Here is a 26683-nt window from a genome sequence, read left to right on the forward strand (position 1 = left end):
GGTTTCACGCGGAGGCATCCTGTTCGAACTCCGCCAGCTGTTGCTCATCTAGACATCTAGACTTCTGTTGGCCATGTAGACGAGTTTATTCTGGACAATTATAATGCATTCATAAAAGCCGCCGTAGCGCGCTGCTTGGGATCAGCCACATTTCTTTCGACGCAGGCTTTAGTTAACTTAGTTGGTACATATTAATGAAGGGTGAGCTTGAGCTGACAGAAACGAACGAAGAACGAAAGAAGAAAAAAACATAACGAGACAAAATAGCGCTTGTCCTGTTCCGTCTTTTCTTCGTCCGTTTTTCTAATATCAAGCTGACGCTTTCCTTTGCGCCTTTTTTTGCAAGTTCATCTCTTTAAAAGTTTATGGACAGTCTTACAGTACTCGCCTCTTTTTTCTACCCTCTAGGACAGTCGTACGCCAACCAGCTCTATGTCACTTATATTCTTGTCCTTACGTTAAATGTAATAGTCAACGTGTTATTGCTCTGGGTTGGGAGAGTAGCAAGTAACTTCCCCACATTCTTTGCAATTTTATAAAGGCGCGTTCATAATTGTCAACTTCCGCGCAACAGTTGTGTTGCAAAAGCGAGTGTCGCGATCGCAAAGCGACAGGTTTGGGGCCATCGCTTTCAAACCAATTTTTCAGACCCGTAGCCGAGTCACTCTGCGACTGAACCAATCAGAGGCGCCTTGGAAGTTACGTCTGGTGCCCCTCGTCTTCGCTGACATCATACACTCTTACGAGAGATGCAACCAACACGTACATCGAACTTCTCGGTTCGGAGTAGCAGCATGAATACAGTGCCGTGGAGGTCCCTGCAGCGACCCCGATCAACGCTATTAAACAGTACTTTGTTCTTTATAGCAAGCAGCACATCGATTTAAACGAGCGACCGGGCACAGAATCGGTGTCTTTTGCCTTGAAAGTCGCGTACTTTACCGCGGAAGATCGAGCGAGTGCACGCCAATGTGGCGACTAGACTTTCTTCGTACGGTTCCGAATGACTCAGGTCCATTTCACGAGCATTTCTCTTACGCCGAAAACGACATACGTGTAGCTTTGCGTCAACGAAAATAAGAAAGCAGCGAAATAAGAACCTGAGCTCTAGCGGGTTGTAATGGTTTACAACTTTTTTAAGGCACTACATAACTTGAACAATTGCAACTCACTGCCGATTTGTTTTACATCTGTGAGCACGAGAGAGACCAATAAATATGCATCTTCTGACTTGCTGTTTGAAACAGTAGTATATATTAAGTTTAATTTCTGTGATATATAGTGTCGTAAGTACACCTTGCAAGTTTCCATCATCTTATTGCAAGCACCTAAATATAGTCAAACGCAATATCATAAGTCCGTCATAGGAACTTGATATCTCGACTCTGGAAGTGCGCCGTCGTGATGTTCAAAAGCCCAGCTGGACTATATGTTGCCGCACAAGGTGGTTTTTAATTCCACAAAAACGTTCAATTTTTTTTTTTTGTGTAGTCCCAAATACGTACTCCTTACTTTAGCAAATATTTCAATGAACGAACTAACCAATAAAAGGTTCATTTTGCCTGCAAACGGAAGACAGGTCTTGGGAGGGCGAAGTCCTCATGAGTTTTAGGCTCTACGATCGAGAACATTTTATACTGGATTTAATTTCCATCTCTTTCTTCGGGGAGGTAGCAGACATTATTGTTAACACTGTAATCCGTAATCCTTCCAAAATGTATTTCGCTGACCCCCAAAATATATATTATTCTCACCAAATTTGTGTCCATTTATGCGTAATCATAACAACAGGAATGATCATAGTTCACATTTCAAATTATGCGTGGGCGAATAACTAGAAGGACGGTATTATGTTAATGATGTTTACCGGCGTCAGTACTTGAGGCAATCAACCTAACATATGTAAAGGTGATCGTCTCTTAATATAAATAAAACGTTAGATCATACCCAGATATTTTGTAACCTGGGTGGATTTAGCTTCTGTTAGAGTGACAAACCGAGCCACAACGTCTATGTAGAGAACAGTGGCTTGAGAGTTGATCATGGACGATATTGTGCTGCAACACAGAATTCGCAACATTGTTTCAATATAATGATCATAGGCACATAGAAACCGTTTTTCTTAGGCTTCACCTTTTTATCTCTAGAAAAACCCGTGAAGTTACACTAATGTCATCTGAGCAGGTGTGTTATACAACCAGGGGGAGCTAGTATAGACGACTAACCTTCACAATTCTTCGGATACTTAGCTAAAATTTGTTATTAAACATTTTAATTGGTGAAAATCAACATATAGCTTCAATTAGAACATTTGCGAGGCATATTGGAAAAAAAACTGAATGAGTCATTTATCAAAAAACATGGTTGGTCGCACGTACTTGATTTTTCTGGGTTCAGAACACGCACCCGTCTTAGACTCGGCTGCGCGGCCTTTCAGCATCTTTTTTTTAGATCATCGTATTCGCACCGCCAGCCTTACGCTTGTAGCTGAAGTGATAACGTCAGCGCCATTCCGAGATTCCCATGCGCTCCTAGTCTTTATAAATCCGCTGATTAATGGGTTTCCTGTGGCGTTCGACAATCTGCTAATTCGAACCTTATGTTTATTTCGAGTAATAAAATTTTAATTAAATATTTAGTCTATTTTGCTACTTATCGTGATTATTTCCTCTAGCTGCAAAACTCACCTAAACAAACGGTAATATTGTCGCGTTTACTTTTTTTATCGTTTTTTTTTCACAAAAAAATATACGTGAATCTTAGACAAATTATTTTTTATACATTTTCTTGGTGAAAGTAGCTATCTTCAATTTCATCCGCTTGTGTTTACGACCAGGCTCTCAGAGTTCTAAAACAGCTAATTCCGCTGACCCTTTCCCTTTCAGTGCTGGAAGTAAATAATTTATCATTGTCAATTCGGGAGATCTTTACGAGAGTAAGCAATAGTTTATAAACATTTAATAAATAATTTTATTTCTCAAGAATATTGTAAACGTTGACAAAATATAATATGTCAGCTGCTAATGACGTCTCTGCTTTACAATATTATATCAGAGTATGAAACTGAATACTTATTGCCACCAACTTGAGAATATAAAACGCTTAAGTTCCAAACTCTGCGCATTAAAATGCATTTACATTTACACTTCTTCACACCAATAGTACGGATCCTTATTAGCATGGAATTATATAAATTTAAAGCATACAAAGATAACTTTAATACTAAAATAATGTTCGCCGTTTTAATAATTGAAAAAGATCATACTGTGTCAAATGATTTCACTAATCCATGCGAGAAAAAGGCCTCTTTAACAGTCAGTCGCGAAATATATCATAAAAGTGTGAAACCGCTCACATTGCAAAGATATCCCACAACTTAAAACTAAAATTATTAATGTTCAAACCAGCGTCCGTTGGGCACTGTAAATTGTCAAACCTTCCAAATTTAGTTTTTAATTTTTTGTCAAATTTAAGTTACTTTATTGATGTAGTAGCCTGAGCATTATTAGCAAAAACTAGTCGACCGGCGAGAAAAGTCGAAGGGCAGTTTAAATAGCTGTTAATTGTTTCTATTACTTCATTGAGACATTTAACGCTCATGAGCTACCGTTAATGTTTGTTTTTTACGCTTATTTTTCAGCTTCTCCTTACACCTCAGTTTAACACGTAAGTCGAAATTGAGGTTGAGATTTTCCGGAATTTCCAGTGGAATGATATCGAACTTTGCTATTTTCTACGTGCGAAATTTCACGACGACGTTATTGGGCTTAGTGACCTCGAACACAGTAGTAAATTTAACCCTGGACAGCATCATGACATAAGAGAATGAGACACGGGGCACGCTAAAGCAGGTGTATTATTCATTAAGATACATTATTTCGTTTTTTTTTCTGCAGAATATTTCATTCTTCAAAATAACTGTCAAGATGACAGTTCGTTTTAGTTTTATAAAACAAGACAAACCTATTTTAGTTTTCTTTTTTTGTTTTTGGAAGGAGGCTAATTGCTAAACAAAACACGCAACCGCAACGAGGTGGCAGTAGAAGTTGTTAACAAGATTATACAGGGAAGCTTCTGGGACGTTGAAGGCTGTTAACCAAATTTTTGCTACTGTTTATGAAGCTTTCGAGAAAGTGCCGTATTCAAATATATTGTACAGCCTTACTTTAAGAGTGAGACCATGGGATTTACAATTAATTTAATTGACCTTTATAGTACCACTCAGCAACGATGAGCTGCCTCTAAGGTATGGGATGATCACTGAGTGGTGCGTACCGTTTGCGCTGAAAATATTCAGTTAAAATTTACGGGCAAGAAACATATACCTTGTTGCTGCGCAGACAACACCGGCCAGAAAAAGGCCCGCGAATCCGGGATATTCAGCCAGGTGCTTCTTGACGTAGAAGGGAAGGAGCTGCAAAATAGAGTTAATAAAACTAGCTACAGTAAAACCTCGTTATAACAAAGTTGAAGGAGCGATCGTAATTATTTCGTTATAACCATTAGTTTGTTATAGCCAATGTCCATTTCTTCCCACTATTAGCAAGCAAGGGGAATTATGACTGCCTTGTTATATCCATTAGTTTGTTATATCCCAGTTTGTTATAACGAGGTTTTACTGTATCTTCCAATGTTTATTTGACATGAACATGTATCTTCACATGTGCAGATGTTCTTCGAGAAACCTTAACCTTGTACGTTACGCGTAACTGGTGTCGAAAATTCACACGTTCCCTCATCATAAAAGTAACATATTGCTTTTTGGTTAACGACTATCTACATATACCATAATTTTTTTTAAACGCACGGGAAGGATCGAATCCGCTCTATAGACCGCTCCACTAGGAAGAGCAGAGAGAGAAAAAATGCCCTCCCCGTCTCGTCCCAACTGTCGTCTGCTCCGCCGAGTAGGCTGCACCTAACATCCTGCTGGCGTTCAAACTCGGTTTAAACTCGCGTCATTTTGGACATTTCAAGCGCAGATGCGCGGATTTAGATATGCAGGTTGTCGTGTAATGCTATGCTCGATAAAAAGGCTAACCGAGTCTAATTGCAATGTTACCTGCGTGCGAATAAAAAAAAAAAAAAACAGGAGGAAAAACTGTTGGTGTGGCCGGTTGCTCCGGCGAAACGTAAATCCGGTTGCTGTAGCTATATACCATACGAAGTTCGTACTCATTTTTACTGTAAGAGAGGTGTTCAGCGTCAATGAGTGGAAGTCCGAAATAATAAATAAAAACGTTCTTTTCTGGCGCAATAGACGCAGTGGTTGAGGTGCCGGCCGACTCCACTGCTATTGAAGTAACGGAACAAAGATACGCTAGTTGATCATTTACTGAAATAAAACAACAGAGCGCTAAAGCATGATTTTGTAGTTGCCATAAATATTCCAAGAACGCGAAACACTTCGTAATGGCAGCCACGAGCGAGAGTTCGATGTTCGGTACAGCCCGCCGGAACAGCCTAAAGATGGAGAACGGCAACGTCCCGGTTTGTCGTCTGCTAGCAGAGTCGGGCGCGTGCCCTCTCTCTCGTTTTACGACGCCGAACCTACTGAACTTCCCGGATGTGTGGAGAGGGCGCTGCGGTATAAAAAAAATGATGCCGCCCTGAGAGTGCTATATGAAATGGTCTATAGACCGTTTTACTGAAAGAAAGCGAGAGAAAAAGGGGAAAGGGCTACTGGCGCTTTTTCCTTGCTCGTTGTGTAGAAAGAGTGAAAGTCCCGGATGAGAGGCCGGGCCGGTGTTGAATGTCTGCAGTGCTTAAACTTCGTTCGCGCTTCCTTTTCTGTTTTAAACTCGCAAACTTAATTAGGGCCACGGGCTTTGATTACGACAGTGTCCCGGTCATCGGGATACCATTGCTGGGTCATAGGGTGCATGAATAACGACAGAAAGCGTCGAATACTCTCCGAGGACTTAAGTAACTTGCATGAAATCCGGCAAGGCGAGAGCGGCTGCAATATCTTTAAGCTTCATCGCTGTCCACATGACCCCGGTCTCTGGTGGCAGTGGATTGCGTCCGCAACCCGAAGGACGTTTCGTCAGCGCCATTTTCTCGACTGTGGTCAAAAGATTTTGTGAATGTAACGCGCACCCAATGCTGTACCGCCGATGAACATGGGTTACACTCGGAAGATGCATACGAGTTTTCTTGTGATAATTGCTGTTTCAGCTTGTAAAATTTTGTAACTGAGTTGATCTTAGTATTGATAATTCGCGGTGGTGACTGATTCAATTTTATCATCTACAACACTTAGTTGAAGGCTCATTTCCACCGCCGGGTAAGGCTGGAAATTGTTGAAAAGTTAGTTCCATCGGTTTTCCTGAATCGCGATCTTCTGCGCGATACCGGCGAGCACGCAAAAGCGCTCCTTGGAGTAAGGCTAATGGGTTGTTTCCGTTGATTGGGCGCTTTGAAGCGCTGGATAGTCACTGCAGGGCACGTCTCGTGTGTTGCGATCTGCGTTTTCGAGCCCAGTGTGCACGTTTCTTTGTTCGAGTCATGGCATACGCCAGTGCGGTGACGGGGGGGAACAGCGGGAGCGAACGTGCCAGCGATAGAAATTGGAGGTGAGTACTCAAAATATTGCATCAATTAGTTTAATACTTCAGGGCTGCTTTGAGGCTTTCTGCGGTTCAATATAAGTACATCTAGAACGTCTTCGGCATTCCTCCACAATGAAATATAAGAACACGGACACGCAAGATAAAAGCAGCGCAGCAAGACGCTCTGTAGCAGCTCCGGGTGTTTACGAAAATTAATTGAGGTTCCCGTGTCGTATATTGCTTGTTGATTATTAAAACGGCTACGGCAAAATAGGCCCATTGCAAGCAAAAATTGATAAATGGTTCAGCATTTTTAGTCACGCAGAAAGTGATGGAGCTTAAAAACATTGCGGCCGCACTCGCCTTGCCGGATTTCATGCAAGTTACACTGGTCCTCGGACAGTATGCGACGCTTTTTGTCGTTATTCGTGCACCCTATGACCGAGAAATGGTGTCCCGATGACCGGGGGAGAGTCGCCATCGAAGACCTAGGCTCTAATTAAGTTTGGGAGTTTGATAAAAAAAAAAAAAAAAAAAGCACGAAAAAGTTCAAGCATTGCATACACCCAACACCAGCCAAGCCTCTCATCGGGGACTTCCACTCGTTTTACACAACAAGCAAGGGGGAAAGCGCCGGTAGCCCTTTCCTCTTTCCTCTCTCGCTCCCAAAATGGCGCTACCGGCGGTAAAACGGTCTATAGACGAACTGAACTCTATGGCATCACTCCACTGCGGTGGCGTTGCTGTTGGCATGGCTCATTCGAGGCCATAAATTTCAGAGAGTTTCCAAGTGCTCGATCGCGGTCATTTGGTTTGTAGGCCGCGTTTGCAAAACGAGCTGTGAGGGGGAGGTGGCGAAAGCTTAGATCGTCTGCAAATATCTCCGCCTTTCCGCCTGCTTTCCTCCCCGCCAAGCGACGACGCAGCGCATGCGCACTTGCAGCCAATCTCCGCAGAAGGCGTCCACCATTAAATTGCAAACGCTCCCCATGGTTTGAGATTTTTATTTATTTATTTATTTATTTCCAATACTACTAACCCCATTCGGGGTTGTTGTAGGGTGGTACAGTTTGAGATATTACAAGCAGAAAAATAATATTCAACACACAATTTGCAGGTAAATATTCAAAGCAAATATAGAAGTCGCGAATGAAAAATTAGTAAACAACTTCAATACAATAGATACACTGCACTTTTAAAAACAGCATAAAATGTTAGTTTATGATGAAAAGTGGGCATCTACGTAATCGAGGAAGATTTCAATAGAAGAGGAATGAACAACGTTTTGAGGCAGGTGGTTCCATTCGTTAATGGTTCGGTGAAAAAAAGAGAATTTAAAGCAGTTATTATGAGCGACGTCTTCCTCGTAAAGCTTGCCATGGTTGTACCGTGTTAATCGTTTGCTTGTATGGATAAGATAATTTTCTTTTGGTAGGTTGAAATGATCGTTGGCTAATTCGTATAGAAATTTAAGTCTAGCTGTTTTTGCTCTTTTTTCTAAAGAGGAGAGACCCAGTTGCCTGCAAAGTTCAGAGGGAGAGACGTGCCTACTATACTTATTGCAAATAAACCTCGCGGCCATTCTCTGAACTCTTTCTATCTTATTGATGCCGGAGACTGTGTGGGGAAACCAGACGACGTTGGCGTACTCGAGCATAGGACGTATTAAAGTTTTGTAGGCTAGTAATTTAGTGGCAGGAGATGCAAATTTTAAGACTCGTTTAAGGAAACTCAGTTTGTTTAGAGCTTTATTAGTTGTGGAGTGAATGTGTGAGTCCCAACGTAAATTTTGACTTATATTGAGGCCGAGGTATTTGTATTCACCGACTTGTTCCAAGAGGTTATTGCCTATCTGGTAAGGAAAGGAGTATTGTTGTCTTTTATTGGTTATGGTCATAAATACAGTTTTATTCGAATTTATTTCCATCTGCCAGTCGTGGCACCAATTTATGATGTGTTGAAGCGCATTATTTAGGTTAATCTGGTCATTTGGGTTATTTATTTGTGAGTAAAGTATGCAATCATCAGCAAAGAGGCGAATTTTTACGTTCACATCTTTGACCAGGTCATTTATGTATATTAGGAACAAAAAAGGTGCCAGTACTGATCCCTGGGGGACTCCCGATGAAACTTTGCCTTTGAATGATGAGTGCGCATTAAGTGCTACGTACTGGAAGCGATCTGAAAGGTAGTCTTCAATCCACCTGAGAATTTTTCCTGCTCCTAGTATAGATTCTAGCTTAAACAATAGCTTTGGGTGAGATACCTTGTCGAAGGCTTTTGACAGATCGATGAATATGGCGTCAACCTGTCCTCTATTGTTTATGACAGTGGAAAAATCGTGAATGCTTTCAACAAGTTGCGTCACTGTTGAAAGGTGACGTCTGAAACCGTGCTGATATGGAGTAAGTATTTGATTATTCTCGATGTGGGTGGAGACATGGTTGAGAACAATGTGTTCGAGCAATTTACAGCAAGTTGAGGTAAGGGAGATGGGCCTGTAGTTCGCAAATTCGTTTTTGTTTCCAGACTTATGAATGGGGATGACTTTCGCTAACTTCCAGTCTTTAGGAAGTTGCCCTTTGTTAAGTGATTGTGTAAATATTATAACAAGATATTTCGTTACCCATTCGGCATATCTTTTTAGAAATTCATTTGGTATATCGTCCGGCCCAGCACTTTTTTTTGTGTTCAGGTTGAGTAGAAGAGATAAGATACCCTGTTCGGTAATTACAACATCATTTACAGCCAAGACTGGAGAATTGGACGCGAATGAGGGTGCATTACCATTATCTGTTGTAAAGATCGAAAGAAAATAATCATTGAAGGCTTTTGCAAGATTTGCTTTGTCACCGAAGAGCGTTTCTAGACTCGATTTGTTTTTTGGGTTGACATAGTTCCAGAATTTGACGGGTGAAGATTGAATAAACGATTGGAGAGTGATATTGAAAAAATTGTATTTAGCCGACTTGATTTTTTGTCCAAGATCGCTGTTGAGTAATGCCATTTTGTTCTTATTTAGAAGAGTTCTGGTTTTCTTTGCCTTCTTACGAAGCCTATTTATTTTGCGCTTTACATGGATGATTTCTCGCGTTATCCAAGGGTTTTTCTTAATTCGTTTAGTTCGTTGTGGAATAAAACATGAGACACACGTGTTAACTGCCGTTTTGAATTCGTTCCAAAGCATATCTACAGTGTTACGGTCGCTCTTGGACAGTAGAAGAAAGTTATCGAAGTGTGTATCAAAGAAGTCGAGCACGCCAACGTCATCTGCTCTGTCAAAGTTCAGAACCTTACAAGTCTGGGGATTGCCAGAAGTTGGGATGTTCGTTTTGAAGCAGCACAAAACCATCTCATGATCAGATATGCCATTTAAAACTTCTACGCTGTGTTCATCTTTCAGGAAATGATCGGTGACAAAGACGAGATCGAGCATTGATTGCGACGTTCCCTGAATACGGGTATTTTCAGTAACTATTTGGGTGAGGTTATAATGAAAACATAGATCTGTAAGGATATCTGCGCCGAGAGATGATTTTGTACATTTCGATAGAGAGGACCATTCTAAGGAAGGTAGATTGAAGTCACCTGCAATTATAATCTTACTGCTCACATTAATATTATCATTGATATAACTATACATACTTTTGAAAAACACTGAAGTGGAAGTGGGAGGTCTATAGAGAACAAGTATATAGCAGCACGTATTTTTATAAGCAATTTTACAACACAGGCACTCAATCTCTGGGCAATCGGGTAAGGGGGTACATACAATGCCATTTTTTACAAGAATCGCTACTCCACCACCGCGAGAACCTCTATCCTTGCGCAAAATCGTATAGTTTGGGGGCGTGATTTCACAGTCAAGAATGCTGTCTGATAGCCAAGTTTCTGTCATTGCTATAATATCAGGTTGGGTATTCAAAACAGCAGCTTCAAGTTTATCAGTTTTATTTACGATGCTTCGCGCGTTTAGGTTTAGTAATCGAAATTCATATACACGGTTGACTTGAGTAGGGCTTGGTCACGTACTGGGATTCCGGGTTTCCTCAGATATGGGAACCTTATCGTTTATGGCCTCATTCCAAATGTATACTGTGCCATTTATCTTAATTTTGTCATAGGTAAGCGTGACCTTATCACCAGCAAGTTTATTTGATTTCGAGCTATCAAGTAATTTTTTTCTAATGCCCTGAATTCGCTTTGAGTAGTCTTCACTAATCGAGAGTCGTTCATTTTTCAATTTATTGCAGTTGCGTAAAATATTCAATTTATCTTTAAAGTTTACGAGTCGAAATATTACTGGACGGGTTTTGCCATGAGCTGGCCTCCCAAGGCGATGTATGCGATCGATTCCATTAATCTTTACATTTAGTTTTCCACCAAGAATCTCTTTAGTTACTCTATCCTCGAGGGTGCTACTCTCTTCGTTAGGTAGTTCAGAAAGACCAAAAATAATTAGATTGTTTCTTCTGCTACGGTTCTCTAAATCATCAATTTTGTTCGAGAGTGATGTGATGGTGGCTTCGAGGCGGTTGGTCTTGTCGCAGTTTTTGTTCACAACGGACCTGAGTTCTTCAAGGCCTTCGAGGCGCGATTCTATTTTCTCTAGTCTCGATGTTGTCGCAGCCTGGCTCAGTTTAATTTCCTTAATGTCGACCGAGATATTAGTTAACATTTCCATTGTCGCTGCCCTGTCAGGACCGGGATTGGTCTCTATATCTCCGCACAGCATGAGCAAATCAGCAAATCGTGCACGCATTTCACGCAACAAGGCAAAACAGGTCCGTGGGCACGGCAGCAAAAAAAGACAAAGGTTGTTGCTACGGTAACAGAAAGGATAGCGTTTTCCTACCTGTGCAATGAACACGAAGCTGTTAACGACTGTCATCTTGGCGATGCCACCGTGCCCACAGTGGAGTGCAGATCGGGGGTGGTCTTTTATACTTGGCAGCGCTGGCGCTGAGGCAGCCGATGTCGATGGCGATGTGAATCTTGAGAATTCCAGGTTTTCGTTGAAGGTCCACCGAAGAAAATTTCGGTCTGTATGAGTCGCTGTTTCCTTGTTATCAGCCGTGATGATGCGCTCAGCTCGATGAATCGCCGCCGGACAGCTTTTGACGGCGTCACCGGCCCAGTGCGGCGGCAGAAGCAGCAGTACCTGTGCAATGAACACGAAGCTGTTAACGACTGTCATCTTGGCGATGCCACCGTGCCCACAGTGGAGTGCAGATCGGGGGTGGTCTTTTATACTTGGCAGCGCTGGCGCTGAGGCAGCCGATGTCGATGGCGATGTGAATCTTGAGAATTCCAGGTTTTCGTTGAAGGTCCACCGAAGAAAATTTCGGTCTGTATGAGTCGCTGTTTCCTTGTTATCAGCCGTGATGATGCGCTCAGCTCGATGAATCGCCGCCGGACAGCTTTTGACGGCGTCACCGGCCCAGTGCGGCGGCAGAAGCAGCAGTACCTGTGCAATGAACACGAAGCTGTTAACGACTGTCATCTTGGCGATGCCACCGTCCCACCTATTTTCTCCTCCCTTTTCATCAATCCACGGTCTCTAGCGCGTGGCAGACAGATGGCGCGAGTCTGGTTTTTGCGCATGCGCAGACCGGATATGGGAAAAGCTGGCTTGTTTGTAAACAGCGTGTATGGGTTGGCATGGGCCGTTAACACGAATTCGACCGAAGGAATCCACAAGGAACAATCACGTGAACCAAATTTCTCTTCGCCCGCCAACATCATCATTTACGTCGAACATCGATTCTATACGCAACCGTCGCCTCTGTGTAACAGCAGCCTTAGGCGCGCACATGCAAAAGCCAATTAGAGGCAAAAGGAATTCGTGAGACGGGAGGTGCCTTCGCCCGTGCTTACAGGGTAGGTATACGCTTTTTGTCGTGCAGGATGAAAGTCGCGGGCGATTTGTGCAGCTGTTTTACGGACAAGGACTCGCGAACTGCATCAGTTGCTTTCTTTCAAATTTGTATTTCGTTACTGCTTCCCCTTTTGTTTTAAGCAGATTGACAGCAGCGAAAATTACCCACCACCCCCGCGAATTTAGCGCCTACGCCAGTCACATGTAGATTAGACGTACCTCTTGCTTATTATTGTCGTCTGGAGCAGAGCATCTGTCATGCAAGCCTGTAGGATTGCAGACTTTACAAACAAGTTCTTTTTTTCTCTTCTGACAATAGCAAAACGATAAAGACTTTGGACGCTCTGGTAAATATATGTTGTTGTTGTTTTGTTTTATAACTTAGCTGTCGCGACTGGTATAGACCGACACGCGAACTTGACGTCACGGTCCACGGAGCTGCGGCGGCGCTGTGATCGCGCCGGAGCCGGGAGGTGTGGGCAAAAGGGCGGGCGTTTAGAATGGCCGTCATAGCCTTTCAGCATGCCGCAAAGCTGTGCAGCCGTTAATTGCACCGAAATGTGCAGCAAACGTAGCGGAGTGAGTTTCCCCAAGTTCCCAGCTGACTCTGAAAAGCGCAAAAGGTGGATAATTTCTTTTGTATCGAAGTACCTATATAACCAGATTTAGGAAAATAAAAATTTCAGCTGTGTTAGAGACTTTTTAGTGTTCTGTCGTTTACCCGCAGTCTCGGTTTTTTTTCAACCATGTGCAATGTAAACCAGCTCGTTTGCGCCCTTACTTTTTGTTCAAGGTGGATAATATCCGTAAATCGAAAATAATGGTCGCCTCGCGGGGACGACCGTTTGTGCGGGAAGCATTTTTTTGAAAACAAGTGTGGCTTCCGTTTCAATCACTGTCCCGAGGCTTGCTTATCTGCAGGAAAACCGACGTCTGATGGAAACCCCTCAGATTCTGTTCCTACGGTGATCGCGCACAAAACACCGACCAAGCGGTTGTCGGTGGCTCGCTACCAGTGTTGGCGGCAACGCGTTACAAGGAACGGCGTTGCCGGTAACGCGTTACTTTTTCTGCAACGCAATGACGTACTCGTAACTTTTTCAAGACGGTAACGGGGAATGTACTGACGCTTCTTATTTCGAATAGCGCGTACTACTAGTTACCTTACTCGTTACATATTCTTTCCAAGATTTGAAAAAATAAATTTTTTTTCGTGCTTTTGTGTTTTGTCCTACCTTCGGCCCAGACGCAGCCGGCGCTACGAGCTGATGGGACCAATCGACAGAGTCAAAAACACACCATCATAATGTTCGTCGTGTTTCTGTACGTGTTCTACCATCGCTGAACCAATCATAAACAAGAACGACCCAGTGACTCGCTCTTGTGATGCTGCTTGATTGGTCCCAGTAGTTCGTAGAGTCGGCTGCGTCTGGACAAAAGCTGAAACCAAGCATAGGCGCCAAGTCATTAATTATTGCACTACATTCCACCTACCTTCAAAAATTTTGCTTGTCTTTTCTTTATGCAAAAAGTCCCACTTCGGAAAAGCCCCAATGCCTACGCTGTTTGCCCAGTGTGAAAAAACCCTGTCGCAGAAAAAAAAAAGCTGTTACTGGTAATTTACAAATAAAAGTAAGGCAAGAGTATTGTGCGTCACTTTTTAACGGTAACGCTTTCCTTTTATTTAAAGGTAACGTAAATCGGTGACGCGTTTCTTTTATTTGCAAGTAACGAGGGACATGTTTCGTTACTTTTTCCAGGTAACGGCTACAACACTGCTCGCTACGCGCGTCCTGCCAAGCGGAAGGTGACCGTGCGGCAGAACGGAAAAATGCGTGACCGCTTGTCATGTCTTGTGATCATGAGGGTAATAGAAATATCATACCGTGACTAGAAGGATGCTTTATGTATTTAATCAAATAATCAATACACTTTCGTAGACGCAAAGTCTGCTGATCCACTGTTCTGATCAGGCCGGCAGCGCGGAAAGCGGCTCGAAGTAATTGTGGGCCTCAAGTGACCTTTACGCCTGCACCACGTCGGCCGTGAACTGGCTTGGCGAAGAAACTGAATAAACGACAACATGAGCCATCGGCGCCGGTGACAGCAATTTATATCGGGACTCCAGCAGTCCTTGTTTGCGGCGTACGGATCATCTAAGGTAACGCCGTTCACACAACATTTTTGTCTCAATACCGCTGCCGTTCAGGCTCGGGTAACGAGCTCAAATAGTCGGGCATAACATACGACATAGGTTGGCAAGAAATACGACGCACAAATCAAGCTAGAAGCGTCTTTACAACGTCAACAACAAGCGCACGCCACACAACGGAATGGTGAAAACACGGAGAGCCGGGCCGCTTTTGCCCACATACCTTCTGCGCATGCGTGGCCTTCTGGCCGAGTTGGTAAACAAAGCCGCGCCGCGTGTCGCTCTATATCGTCCGCATAGCTCTGGAATGGCCCGCCCCCCGCGCATTTACTACTTCGCGAACATGACACGTGCTGCACGGTTCGTATCAACGGAAGGTAAATATATAACACTTATTCCCCCCCAAGTGACAGTCTGCGAGGCTCATCTGAAAGTAAGTTACATTCGCTTATGCGGCAAGAGCATTAATTAACTTCCGTGTCGCGCATGTGGAGCTGAACTCGCTTGTCAATCGCTGACACGCTGACTCAGTATTGCGAAGCTGAACTTATTTTGGCCTTCGTGTTTTAGATTGACCCCGTTAAAATCGACAGAGAAGCCCATAAACTCAAGGAAAGGTTTGGAAAGATTTTTTAATGCCACAAATGGCAGACGACGTATATCTTGAACGAATTATTGATAGATTTGCAAGAATTTTGCACCGAACTGGATAAGGAAACGAATGGGCGAGAATCGTGCATAAATAACACTATCTTAGAACCACACTGAATTTCGCGGTTGGTGTGTATTCTTAATAACTTTAGTTGTTCACCTGGTCAAGCTGCTTGATGGCACCAGAAAGCTGAGGATCACAGTCTCTGAACCAATATATTAGTGAAAATGCCATAGCCAGAACAAGAATAAAAAATGTCAAAAGAAAAGCAGTTCCCCAACAAGCTGTCCTGCGTAAAAAAAGAAAACAATATTTAGTTAAAAGGCAGTAAATAATGGAAAACAAACAATGCGGTTTGATTAAATTATTTGACATTGCTTTTACCACTCACCATTTAGCACGCTTAATAATGCATATCCCTATCATTTAAAGTTACTTTGCCCCCTTTTCCGCGACATAAAATCTCCACAATTTAATATGCTAGCTCACAATAAAAATGGAGTCGTGATGTACAATGCGCGTACATTAACAAAAAAACAACAACAACAATACAACACAATTCCAGATATTTCGCAACCAATATGGGATGGGAGGCAAATGGAAAGGACACAAATGGCCGGCACTTCTTTATGTTTCATAAACTTCGTGCTACCTTCACGCAACACTGGCAATAAACGGATCTTGTACAGCTCAACAGCCAGGTCCACTGATCGAGAAAGACGAAGATGGGGGAAGGTTCAGAATTTACACCCCTTCTGATTCAGCTGCTAAGTCTGGTAGAAAGACAGAAGTCAAAAAACACAAGAATTCATGGTTTTTTTCAGGCTTTTATGTTTATCTTTTTGAACATGAGCCTACTTATTATTTTATATTGAAGGTTGCACAACACAATTAAGTAGGTAAGGGCTGCAATAACAATACAGGAAAAACCCAGTAGGCTATTTATGTTTGAACAGTTGCCATACATAAAGAACATTGCAAATATTAATGGTAATAGCATTACACAAACCTTTTGTTGACAGGTAAGAGTATAGTTACGTTTCTCTAACATGCAACAGCTTAGAATCATCGAAACCATTTCGCCTTTCCGCAACAACTTTGCGCGACACCTTACTTTGTCAAAATGCTTGTGTTATTGTGCAAACTTTCGTGTATCAGTATACTACCCAGTTTCAACTGAAGGTGCTTAACAATTTGCACATTATTCTTTCAGAAACCTACGCATAACCTTAGAGGTAATGTTTCTTGAATCGTCATGCTTGATAAGATTTTACATCGAATTACGGGCTGGCATCAATAAATCACGTTGATTCTTTTTCTAAGCACATACGTTTAAAAAAAAACAAAAAAAAAAAAAACGGAAACTGCGTTTTTTTAGAAAGTTTAAATTACAGTTTTACACCGTTTTAAATTGCGCGCAAAAGTGACGAATCGGTAAGGTTAAGTTTTAATTCCTATTTTTTTCTGTTTATGTCGCGCTACTGCATAAAGTAAAACGACGTGTTTACATGCCATAAATGTGCGATGTGACGATTATAAAAACGTTTTAAGTTTACTGAAATACGTTAAATAAAAGATACAACTCAAAAACGCTGCGTCGTCTTGCATACAAAATATTTTAATGCTATACGGTGCATTATTTCTTAGTAGTAGCTCTTATTTTAACCTCTTCGAGTAACATTAACACGTTTTTTTTTACAATCTTCACATCTCACCTTCGTGATATAAAGATACGTTGTTTGAGTTCATTGCACGTGGGTATCTCTACAGGGAGGTGGGAATTTAGAAGGCAACAATAGTCAGGAAAAGTTCAATTTCATGAAAGTAGACAGCATTATCACACGTTCATGCACATGTTTATTTTCATGATAATTTTTACATTATTTCGCGTGTATTTATCTGTACTGTGCTATTTTGCAGACTAATGTACTGAACTTCCGGAAGACGGAAGGTGCAAAAAAGGAGGTATATGTTAGTTTAAAAAAATACACGTAACACCTGTAACTGAATGGAGTGTATACTCACTGTTTCTCAGTAATACACTATACGCCAAATAGTCTTAGCTGCGCCACTAGCAGTGTGTAAAATATAAATGAAGATGACGAAACTTCCATTTTAAATACACTTGCTTATGATGCTTTAGATGAGACCTTTGCCGCAAACACAATCCCCAAATATTGTTTAATTTAACGTCTGTCTATGATTTGAGGCCTTCCGTGTGCCTCTGTTCTGTATTTCCATTAAATCAACATCAAGCAAGACATATTGATAGAAGGCTGAACACAATCATAAAGCGGTGCCAGTAAATCCAGAGCTTTGAGATTCCTTCCCACTAATTCGGCAGTTTCCTAACCACCTCTGGAACAAAATAACAAAGTGAGAGAAACCTGAACAAGAAACGTAATCCCCTATATGAACCGAATCAGAACACCAAAGAAAAATGCGCATTTTTTATTACTTATAACACTTAGCTTTATTTGTTTTAGGATGGTGTGGTTTACGTCAATCCTTTTCGTTAATAAACTTGTACGTTAGAAGTTTAAGTGGCAGTAATTCATCATTCCACTTATCTTTAGTGATCGGATAGATACATGTAGTGATATAATACATCTAGTGAAAAAGAACTATAATAATCGGGTTGTTGTAATAATAATGAAATTAATCTGATTAAAACAAAAACAATCGTTCTGAAATTCAATGAATGCTACTTAAATCAAATAAGTCTGATTTATTCGACTTAAAAGAAAATTGTGATTTGTTTCCACCATGACGAACATAGTATAAATAAGAACCTTCGTGGCTTGAGTTTATCTCAGGATATCATTGAGTACCCTCATCAAAGTCGGTAGTAGCGGATATCAGTTAACTGTAGTTTTGCAGGTGAGCCCTTGGATGCAAATTGTTTGCTGCAAACGATGCAGTTCAAATATTAGCTTAAAGGGGCCCTGCAATCATATTTCAGCGTCTAACTTTTGTGCGGTTTCCACGTCTCTTGGGGTTTAGAACAGCCAGCGTGCACGGAGAGAGTCACTAAATATCACTGCGCCATATTTTAACTAGACGACGCGGAAACCTCCTCCACCTACAGGGGCGACCCGCGGTGCCGAAAACGCGCGGTATGTAAAGTATTTGGTCCTGGCCCTAGTTCTGGCCTGAGCCGTTAAAAGGTTCTTTTTAGTCGAAATACAAAACATAAATGGCGGGAACCGCTTTAATTATTTATGAAATTAGTTTTTGTTCAGCATTTTAAATCAGAAAAGAAACCAATGCAGTTTCTAAAGTACGGAAACAAGCAATGAACCATCGAGATACCCACCACCAAGTGGTGGGAAAAGCAGCGCATACTAGAAGGGGGTAGTGGGATCAGGCACCGACGAGCGGCGAGCGTTAAAAGGTCCTTGATGTAGGCGGCGGCGCTGCAGTCGTGTACGGTCTCGAGGATCCGACCGGTTCCCAGCGTTCCGAAGGCCTTCGGCGAGCTGGTTTGGCTTGCGGTTTGGCCGTTTGGTGGTTGGCAGCGCGAGGTGGCTCCCGTTCTGAACAGGTTTTTACCCCGTGTTTGCTGTCGTTTGTGGCCAATGAAGTGTCACGCCGAATTAGTGATTAATCGCACAGCAAATGCAATGCCAGCCACCCTGGCTGCCAGCTTCATACAGCCTATCCTGCACACGGTTCAGAGGCGCCCTGTCGAGCCGTCGACGCGGAGTGCGGCAGCCGTGAGCGCTCGCTGAGCTCACTACCCCTCCTCAAGTTCACGGCCACTCAAGCCACGACCAAGGAAGTCGAGAAGGATGCTATTTTTTGCTTGTTTTTTTATAATTTTAAGTTGCCTTTAACTTTTAAAATAAAAGGAAATTCAAGAAAAGAAAAGTTTAATTAAGTTACTACCTTCAGTGCGCTCAGGTTCGCTGAAAAAAAAAAAAAAACAGTCAAAACGTTGTTGCAGGGCCCCTTTAAGGAATTAGAATAATTTGGTTTATCAGATGTTAAAGATGCTAGTATAGCCCAGGTTGAGACAGTGCGACAACTCAGCATAGACATCTCCTTTTCTTTCGCATATTATCACGAATGATGGGGTGACGAAACAAAGAACGACTGAGGAAACTAGAATATTTAATGGGGCGAACTTGTACCCAAAACAAAGGAAAGGAAACAGAGGATGACAGCAGAGCGTCGCGGGCGTCGAAGTTTGCGTGGCAGCAGGATCGAACGCTGGCGGAAGACTGACTCCTGCTCGCCACGCAGAGCCCATTATGTACACGCGTGGGTTTGTGGAACATTTGACGTAGAATGTTCGGCGCGTAGAACATTCAGAACTCGATCACACGATGATGCTCTCAAACGTACGAGAAAGCCAACTTGAAATTATAAATAAATGAACATTCAACTGACTGGAACCGAACGTTCCACGCGACAGACGAGCGCTGTAACCAATCCGCCACACACGCGCTCACTCGGCGACACGCGTGGCAATATTATGCTTTCCTCACTCCGCGGACCGTGGATACCTCTTATTTAGTAATTAGATTGAATGAAGGTAAGTAACGGTACCTTAGAGGTGCACATTGGGGTAGGGTTCACTTTTCGCGTGTGATTGCCGCACGGTAAAATAATATTTTCCCCAGTATTTTGATAAGGCCCAGGCATGGATAAATTGAAAGGCTAATGCCGCGGCCCTCTTTTAACTCTACATAAGTCGTTGCGCGGAAATGTGGCGGCCGTTAGGGCTGCAGATGTGAAACATTTTAGGAGCCCTGTTTGAAAAAGTGAACAGGTGCCGCGAGAGGTACCAGTGTATCCCAAATGTAAAAAAAAAAAAAAAAAAAAAAAAAAAACGCAACAGAAGTTGGATGGTGCGAACCGCATGAGAATAAAAAATATATTTGAGCACAACTTCGTAATAGCGTTCGGCCAACAGACCAAATTTACGGGGTGCGTTTCTGATGCAGCCCAATTGTCTCTACTCGTGTTCCTGAGACCTTTTTTCACGCTTGTTCCCATTCTCTAGAGATTATTTTCGACATTCTTATCCAGCTCGCTTGCACCTTTGCATTTAATTGCATTATAATCATTACCTTAAATTGCAAGCCTTTCATCCTTGTTGGTGTTAGACTGGCGGCAACTGATAATAGGGAGTTTTAGCGAGTCGTTTTTCAAGCGCACGGTTCCGAAATCACGAACGGTACAGCTGGTACGTTCTGTGAAACCGTACGCCAAATTTGACATACTTTAGCGAATCGTGAAAGTGGCGCGACCGTGTAAACGATGATGATGATAGTGCTTAACGGTGGCGCCATCTTCTAGTAAGCATGTGAAACATTCTGCAACGTGTAAATCCGTGGCGACGGGGGCGGACACCGTGGTGGCAGCTCGTGTTTGCGGCGTACGACTGATGTAAACAAGACGGCCGACGTAACATTTGTGGGCCGGAGTTTCAAGAACTGCGAAGCTAGATAAAGTAAAAAGTGTCTGAACGCCCGTAAAGGAATGTGGCGTGTCTCCGTCATCTTGAACTTGAACGATCGTTCACGTTGTGTGCCGTCGAACCAAATCATTTAGTCTGCTCGCGGTCGCCACGGCAGCTATTCTGCCCGCAGATCGCAAAAATTTACTAGCATGCGCGGTTTACAGCATTCACGATCGCTTACCATTGTAAGCAGTCCTCGAAATGATTTGGTTTAACCTCTCAGATGAAGCAGACAAACAGGACGGCAAATCGCCTCCCGCTGCCCTAAGCCTAACGCTCGGCTGGGTCGGCGAAGGCGGTCGCCGAACCGACCGCCATCTTTTTTTTACCTGAGTCGTGAACGGTGCTGGCTGCGTTGCGGTGACGACTCCAGCGGCCGGAATGGGAGAAACGAACGAGAAGAGCCTTCCGACTCCCCGAACGACTCGCGCGGGCATGCGCAGTGGCGTCGCGGATGGGTTCGAGGGCGAACCGTTCATGTGGAAACGACCTCCTAAAGCTCTCTATTACCTGTTTGCTTTACTGACGTTTAGCCCCTGGTTAGCTCAGTTGGTAGAGCGCTCCACTGGAAGTGGAGAGGTCCCGGGTTCCATGCCCAGATCAGGCGGATTTTTTTCAGTGGCGCACGAGTCACCTAGCTGTTTTTGGCAATTTGTGTTTGTTTTTTTACCCTTTTTGTTCTCCTACTGCAGGATTATTTTCGTCATTCTAGCTTAGCTCGCTTGCACCTTCTAATTTAATTGCAGTATAAGCCTCAGACATCCTACTGGTCACTAATTCAGAACTTTGATTCGCTGCCAGCTATTATGTTCATTTAGAATAAATTATATTCTCACGGGGGGCGAAGTGTTTACACGCAAAAAGTGGTATCTATTGGCTTATGTTTGTCCAATGCTTTTGTTTCGTTTATCGTCACTGACAGCTGAAGAATTACCCCCCCCCCCCTCCCCCCCAGGGTGCGTCTCATTAAATTAACACTATTTGCCTTCTGATTTGTTTAACAACGTTCTTATCGGCTAATGCTTCAATTTGTCTGGCTTCGCAGCGATTATAAGCTTCTCTGAACTCACCACGCCCAAGGTTGCTTAAAGATTCACTGACACCCCCCCCCCCCCAACATTTTTTTTCCATTTTCTGCCAGGCGCTTTATTATGGTGTCGGAGGACAACCCTATTAATATTTTGCAACATAGTAGCGTATTTTTTTTAATAAAGCCAAAAGACGCAACTGCTCGAAACCGAAACCGAAACCCGACGGAGGTCGGAGAAGTGGAGAGAAGAGAGTGAGTGGCGGAAGTCACGTGGTAAACCCAACCGTGTGCTTTTTTTTTTCTTTTTCTCCTTTCCATAGCAGACGACATGCGGCGTACGGGAACTGTTCGCCATGGTATTCTCTTGCAGTTATGTATGTTCCGCTCGTCGTTCTGTACTCCAAGATGAGTTGTTTTGTACATTGAGGAGTTGGAGATGAGTAGTGAGTGCCCGTGGTGAATTTTGATCGGCGCCGAAAAGAATACACCCAAGATGTTGCGTGAAGAGCTGGCTCACATGTCCTGCGTCCGAAACAGAAGTGGCATTGTGCGACAGAGTTTCCGAAAGATCAACGGGATCGGGACCAACGGCTGGCTGCAATTCCTGTAGACCATTTACGGGCACCTCGGAAAGCGGACGCTACCTGATTTATATGCTCCTTGCATTTTGTGGAAAGTGATTACATTGAGTTCGCAGGTGTCAAAAAGGAAATCCCATAACATTTAATTCAGCGACGTGTCGTCCACATTTGTTTCTTTTTTTTTGTTTGTTTCTTCAGTAATAATTGTAAAAAAAAAAAAGAAATGTAGACATCGGAATATATTTGAAAAAAAAAAGAAAAAAAAAAAGTTCCACGGGGGATCGAACGCGGTCCTACCGCGTGTGAAGCGGACGTCTTTCCCACTAAGCTACTGGGGCATATCGAAATCAGCGGATCTCTTTCCTTAGTAATAATTCAGCCGATGAACTGTAAGTTGGAAAGTTTGCTGCCGATTTTCCTCTAGCAAAAGCATTCCCGGGTCGAAGTCGGGATGCACCACGCATTGGCGACATTCTCACCTAGTAAAGAAATCGTACGCGTGCATATTCAGCTCGAAGTAGACACGTCGTGCTTGACGTTTGCGCGAGCGATGTCTTCAGCCACGAGAAGGGAGCGACGGCTCGGCGACGGCTTGGCGACGTCTTCGTGCAAATCGGCTTGGTGGTGGGGCGTGTCGTACGGGATGAATACCAATTCTTTTGATCAGTCCCAAATTTCTCTTTTAAAAGTAGACAGCAATCGCCGGTACCGCGAACGACAGTTCTGAAATAGAGGTCCGACGCCCGTCGTCCGCTGCCATCGCCGTTCCCGCGGGTCCCACGATACGCGAAACGACGAACGCACAGAATGCTTCCGGTTGTCTGTGGAACTTTTTTTTTTTTCAATCAACGTATTTGCAGCTTTTTAGAAGCCACAAAAATTGGGTTTCATATTTTTTTCTATTTTTAATATTGAGTGTGTGTTTTCAGTGACCCACGACTTTGATTAAATTTTGGTGGTCGCATCGATACCTTAGAAAACGGCCCGTGACCGCGGAAAAGAGAGTGAGCGAGACTCGAACCGGCCGGTTCTTGATCGGCGGTTTTCGGGCGGAAAGAAACCGAATTTCGAGCCGCAAATTTTGTTCTGGGTAGTTGAGCTCTCATATGTCACATACAACTAAAAACCTCGGCGAGCATAAATACCCTGTCAGTGTCCCTTTAAGCTATCACAAAGTAGAGAGATGAAAGTGTGTGTAATTTGTGTTAGAAAGTATACTGTCGTGTTCCGGCCTCTCGTTCACAATTAACACAATGTTTATAAATTAACTGTTTTGTTTGAAAACCAGGCCAGGTGATCACCACCCAGAAATTAACCTGCCATACCTCTGTGCTTCCTGCAGAGTTCTGGCAGCCAGATACCTTTGAACGACCATCTGATCGATTCCGGTACGGTACAAGACAATGACCAATAGACCAATCGTGCACGCCCAGAAATTTTCGTCCTCTGTGAAGTCCATTCGGGTGCTGTAAATAAAGATTATACGACACTTTGAATCTTGAAATTCGGATCCAATGTTGACAAGTAAGAAAACGAAAGGCGCAACAAATGTCATTAAAAAATTAACCAAAATCTTTCAAAAGAAAGTAAAAAAAAGAAAAAAAAGTTCGGCAGTTTTTTATGCGACTGACCACTTTCAAGACCTTGCAGAAAACACTCGTGTCTTGCTCTTTTGTTTTAGCATCGCAGGGACAGCAGCGTTCCTTCTTTTATGTAAGGTTGCTTCTTCATACACGCTACAGTGGTATCTAACCGCAAAAATAATTGTAGCATCTACAGAGACGTTTTTTCAATAATAACTGTGATGATCTCTTCAAATATACAGCACAGCGCTAGATCAGCGATAATTCAGTGCTGAAAACTATCCAGACATTAGGGTGGACGCAGTACTTACAATAAGGCCGGTGCACGGTTATATCAAGCCCCCCCCCCCCCCCCTCCCCCCCATCGCTAAAATAACAATAAAAACTACACTGATGCCACTTGGAATTGCACGTAGTGCAGCGCTGAATAGACAATGTGTCACAAAGTATCATCTAGCTCAGCGGTATTTCTGCGCTCACTAATAGTGCTGTCGTCGCGCTGGGGTGTATGTGTAAACAGGCCTAGAATGCTAGTATGGTTCTAACGTAACAGTAATAAGTGATTTTACTGAAGCCACTTTATGTTTCGTATGTGAGACGTTGAAGGAATATGTAACAGTGCCTATATTCCTTCAGGTATTCTTGCGTTTGAGTTCATAATGCTCATTGGTGCGCGCAATGAACACTGTCGAAAAAACGAGCTTGCCTAGATATAGTAGACCTAATTTTTCTCAGAACGAATTTTTCTCAACGAGACGGCACACGAAATCAGTGCCGGCATCAAGAGCGCTTAAATCGCCAGCATTGAATACCGAGAAATGAATAGCTATGCTCTAGGCTCCCTTGAGACATTGCAAGCTGCTTGAAGGAAACCTTTCCTAGAAAAAGTTTGTGCTAAATAAAAAAACAGAGAATAAAAAAAGTGCGCTGAAGACAAAATAATAGTGCACCTGTCCTGTCGTTTTATGGTTAATTTTTTCTTAAGTTTTTACAAAGTGTACTTTTTAGTGCTTTGGTTCCCATATTGAAAAATTGAAAGTGCTAATTCGAAGCACTAACAGAAGCCGGACCCTTTGGGATAAGCAATTTTTAAAGTTTTTTGCAAAAAGGTACTCATGTCAAGTTCACGCAAACGTTGTCTGGCACTGAATAGTCTCGAACAAAATTAGCTGAAATATCCGAGCGACGATCGGAGGACAATAGTGGTGCTGACCTCGATGCGGGAAGTTGTACGCTGAACGGCAGATAGCATACTTATGAAATAGCAGTGGCATGCTGTATGACTTTGCATGATCCTGCGTTAAAACTACATCCCGTTGCTGCACACGTGCTGCTATGCGGTGTGTTTCAGTTATGACTTCTGGCTTTTCACACATCTCCAAATCTTCTGACTGATGTAGGGAGCGCTAATATTAGGAAGTTGGCGACAAGCGCACAATGCCGGTAGCAAAAACTAAAGGCGAGTTACATTCAAACTTCTATGTTATTCTACGAGGGGTGGTGGCGTTTTGGCGCTATATCGCATACGTTGCGGGTAATATCCTCCCTGAGAGTTATCCAAAGCTATCAAAATATCAAGTCGCGGGACGAAAAAAAGAAATAAATCTTGGAATTGAGAGCATGCTGCTAAGGATAATATAAATACTGGGAAGAGCACAAAACACAGGGACGGACAAGACGATTTCCCAACTGGCAGCAGACGTCTTATGGCAACTCCGCCGAGCCTGGGTCTTTCTCCCAAAGATGAACAAGGGTGAGGAGCGAGTTATGCTTGTGTTTAGTGTACTTCCCATTACTTACATAAGAAAGTGTTGCGTTTTAGATCGCAGCTCTTAGGCGCCCGTTTCCGGCTTGAGCGCCGTCGCCGTCGGCGTAACCGCGCGGTGCATTATGGGACGCGTGACGTCAATGGTGACGTCATAAGTGACATCGTCATCGTCATCGTCACTGGTGACGTCATCAGGTACATCATTGGCATCGGCATCGTCATCGTCACTGATGGCGTCATCAGTGACGTCACTGATGACGTCTCAACACCCTCGTAGTCATCGTAATTGGCACTGATGACATCACTGATGACGTCACCAGTGATGATGACAGCATCAGTGACGTCACTGGTGACGCCACCGATGACTATGAGCGACGATGACGATGACGTCATCGCGACGATGTCACACGTGACGTCAATGATGACATCATCACGATGACGATGACGTCATCGTCACGTGACCTCATTGAGCTCACATAACCCCCGTGTGGACACGTGACTCTCGTGAGGCGACGGCAACGCCGTTCGGAGGGAGAAATAACTAACAGGATGAGGAGGTGAGGAGGGGGGAGAAGGGGTATACCTTCCCCTCAGTACCATTCCCATTAATTACATAAGAAATTGTTGCGTTTTTTTTATAAAATCTTCAGGTGACAATCACGCTAGCATGTCATCTGTTTTACTCGGTCACAAAAAAACTTTTTTGATGGTGATTTGTAGACATGTGAGTGCAGTTCAATTGTGCGAAAGATTAATCTATATAGTTGATGTTTTTTGTAATCTTTTGTATGAGAAGGGGTGATTGTTGTCGCAGGAGTGTTTGCCCATGTCTGGACTAAAGTAGGTGAACATTTGTGCTCGTCTACGTTGCACGTGTTCCTTCGTAGTCTTTGTGTTTCTTAGCTTTTAAACGATTTAAATAAGTGTAAGTCAGTAATGCGTAATATTTCACGTGAAGTAATTACTAGTCTTATAAGCATAATTGGAGGATGTCCCCAAAATATAGAGAGCTTTTTGTTTA

General features: G+C 43.1%; 2 protein-coding genes across 2 annotated transcripts; both read right to left on the reverse strand.

The window, feature by feature from the left end:
• Positions 1-1936: 1936 nt before the first annotated feature.
• Positions 1937-23770, reverse strand: LOC115324582 (putative sodium-dependent multivitamin transporter). The gene is made up of 4 exons (XM_029985208.4): positions 23637-23770; positions 15393-15522; positions 4326-4414; positions 1937-2057 (listed from the first exon to the last, which is right to left on the reverse strand). The coding sequence occupies exons 1-4, from the start codon at positions 23768-23770 to the stop codon at positions 1937-1939; spliced, it is 474 nt and encodes a 157-aa protein (XP_029841068.4).
• On the reverse strand, positions 10333-12054 carry LOC8040645. The gene has a single exon (XM_040221939.2). It carries the CDS (start codon positions 12052-12054, stop codon positions 10576-10578), a length of 1479 nt encoding a protein of 492 aa, XP_040077873.1. The 3' UTR covers positions 10333-10575.
• Positions 23771-26683: the final 2913 nt, after the last annotated feature.

The sequence above is a fragment of the Ixodes scapularis genome, unplaced genomic scaffold (assembly GCF_016920785.2).
Source record: "Ixodes scapularis isolate PalLabHiFi unplaced genomic scaffold, ASM1692078v2 PGA_scaffold3__209_contigs__length_174095766, whole genome shotgun sequence".
Taxonomy (NCBI): domain Eukaryota; kingdom Metazoa; phylum Arthropoda; class Arachnida; order Ixodida; family Ixodidae; genus Ixodes; species Ixodes scapularis.

Coding starts and splice junctions, on each gene's coding strand:
- LOC8040645 (XM_040221939.2), bottom strand. CDS start 12,054: ATGACAGTCGTTAACAGCTTCGTGTTCATTGCACAGGTACTGCTGCTT.
- LOC115324582 (XM_029985208.4), bottom strand. CDS start 23,770: ATGGACTTCACAGAGGACGAAAATTTCTGGGCGTGCACGATTGGTCTA. Junction 4,415..15,392: donor CCATCAAGCAGCTTGACCAG/GTGAACAACTAA, acceptor TCTATTTTGCAG/CTCCTTCCCTTCTACGTCAA. Junction 2,058..4,325: donor GTTGTCTGCGCAGCAACAAG/GTATATGTTTCT, acceptor TCTGTGTTGCAG/CACAATATCGTCCATGATCA.